The sequence below is a fragment of the Camellia sinensis genome, chromosome 1 (assembly GCF_055761805.1).
Source record: "Camellia sinensis isolate YWXY chromosome 1, ASM5576180v1, whole genome shotgun sequence".
NCBI classification, from domain to species: domain Eukaryota; kingdom Viridiplantae; phylum Streptophyta; class Magnoliopsida; order Ericales; family Theaceae; genus Camellia; species Camellia sinensis.
In genome coordinates, this window is record NC_138961.1 from 50,725,664 (window position 1) to 50,728,070 (window position 2,407).

The following is a 2,407-nucleotide window of genomic DNA, read 5'->3' on the forward strand; positions in this document are numbered from 1 at the left end:
ATAACATTTTGGAAGTATATGGAAGATCGATGGCAACGTTAGATGTATTCTGCTAATGCTAAGGATTTTGAACTATGTCTGTTATACGTATATAATTGATTGTTATGTAGATTATGGTGAGAACAAGAACGGAAGACCCGGAAGATGCCACTTCTGCACGGTTGGATAGGATGGAGAGAATGATTATGGAAATGGCGGAAACCTTACGGCAACAACAGCAACAGCCACAACCGCTCCCACCACCGGTGCCTCCACCAGTGGTACAAGATTTGCAAGCTGAGGACCGAGCCATTACAGTCACAAAGGAGTTTAAAAAGATGAAACCACCATCCTTCAAAGGAGGAATAGAACCAATGAAAGCTGAGGCATGGGTGTTGGGAATAGAAAAAATGTTTGAAGTATTTCCCTATACCGAGGATCAAAAAGTGCAATTGGCTGCCTTCACTCTCGAAGACGTGCGCGAAAGTGGTGGATGCTTACAAGAACTGTGCAACAAGGGTTAACATGGGGTAGATTCTTGGAATTGTTTTATGATAAGTACTTTCCTCAGAGTGCGCGAGACAAGAAAGTGACTGAATTTGAAACTCTTCGACAAGGGAACAAGACTGCAGTGGAGTACGAAGCTCAATTTGTAGAACTCGCTCGGTTTACACCGCAGATGGTGGATATGGATTATAAGACAGCACCGAAATTTGAAGGGGGATTACGGAGTGCTATCCTGGATAAAGTCAATATGTTAAAGCTACCTACCTATGTGGATGTGTTGGAGAGGGCTGTTATAACAGAGGGAAACCTTGATGCTCAGAGTCGGATTTCTGAACGGAGAGGAAAGAGGTAGAATAATCAATTGTCAAGGGGGTCAAGTGCTCCGCCAAACAAGAAGCAAAATTCAGGGATCTCCAACACTACCACTTCTACTCAAGATTCAGCCCCTGTGTGTTCAGAATGTGGAAGGAGGCACCGTGGAATTTTTCATCGATTATCTGAAGCATGTTTTCGATGTGGCAAAACGGGTCATTTGGTAAGGGATTGTCCTTAAATGAATCAACAGAATAACAATAAAAGTATTACAAGTTTAGTAGGATCTGCACCAGCTTCCAGCACCAAGTCGGCTGCCAAACCTACTAACAATAAGGACACCGCGAGACAAGGCAGGGTGTTTGCATTGGACCCGGGGGATTTGCAAAATGCGGCGACCGTAGTGTCAGGTACTTTTATTGTTCACGGTCATTCTGCTCATGTATTGTTTGATTCCGGCTCTACGCATTCCTTTGTATCAAAATTATTTGCTCAATATTTAGATAGATTTGAAGAAGTATTATCCTATATGCTATGTGTGTCCTCACCCTTGGGGGATTCTATGATCTGTACCTCTGTATATTTTGCTTGTGAACTCCTCAATGGGGATGTCCGGGTCTATGCCAACCTGTTACCTCTTGATATGATTTATTTTGATATTATTTTGGGAATGGACCGGTTGAGTGAATATGGTGCCACCATAGACTGTTTGACTAAGCAAATCAGTTTCCACCCTTCGGGAGAATCAGAGTCTATTTTTCAGGGACAGGAGGTGACTCCTCCACCTTATTTGATTTCTACAGCAAATGCATGTAAATTAATTCAGAAGGGGTGTCAGGTGTATTTATGCAGTGTTTTGGAAGGGCCAATGATGAATGGGAGTATCGATATGATTCCAGTTGTTTGTGAATTTCCGAATGTTTTTTCGAAAGAATTACCAGGGGAATTAGTGGACCGTGAAATTGAGTTTACAGTTGAAGTAGAGCCGGGAAGTTAACCCATTTCTAAGACTCCATACAGAATGTCACCAGCTGAAATGAAGGAATTAAAGGTTCAGTTGCAAGATTTACTTGATAAGGGGTTCATTCGCCCGAGTGTTTCTCCATGGGGTGCACCAGTTCTGTTTGTGAAAAAGAAAGACGGAACACTCCGATCATATATAGACTACAGGGAGCTTAATAAAGTAACAATTAAGAATAAGTACCCACTGCCACAGATTGATGATTTGTTTGACCAACTACAAGGGGCACAAGTCTTTTCGAAGATTGATTTACGATCCGGATACCATCAACTGAAGGTTAAAGCTGATGATGGTGAGAAAACAGCTTTTCGAACCCGATACGGTCATTATGAATTTCTAGTTATGCCTTTTGGAGTTATCAACGCGCCAGCAGCATTTATGGATTTGATGAATCGTGTCTTTAAGCCTTATTTGGATGAGTTTGTGGTGGTCTTTATTGATGATTTCGTCATTTACTCGAAGAATGCATGAGCTCATGCGAATCATCTTCGCTTAATTCTTCAAATCCTCCGAGAAAAGAAGCTGTATGCCAAGCTAAAGAAATGTGAATTCTGGCTACATGAGGTGGCCTTTCTGGTGCATGTTATA

General features: G+C 42.0%; 1 protein-coding gene across 1 annotated transcript; it reads left to right on the forward strand.

Moving 5' to 3' along the window:
* Positions 1-1,039: 1,039 nt before the first annotated feature.
* On the forward strand, positions 1,040-1,795 carry LOC145796172 (uncharacterized). The gene has a single exon (XM_082881225.1). It carries the CDS (start codon positions 1,040-1,042, stop codon positions 1,793-1,795), a length of 756 nt encoding a protein of 251 aa, XP_082737351.1.
* The last annotated feature ends 612 nt before the right edge of the window (positions 1,796-2,407 follow it).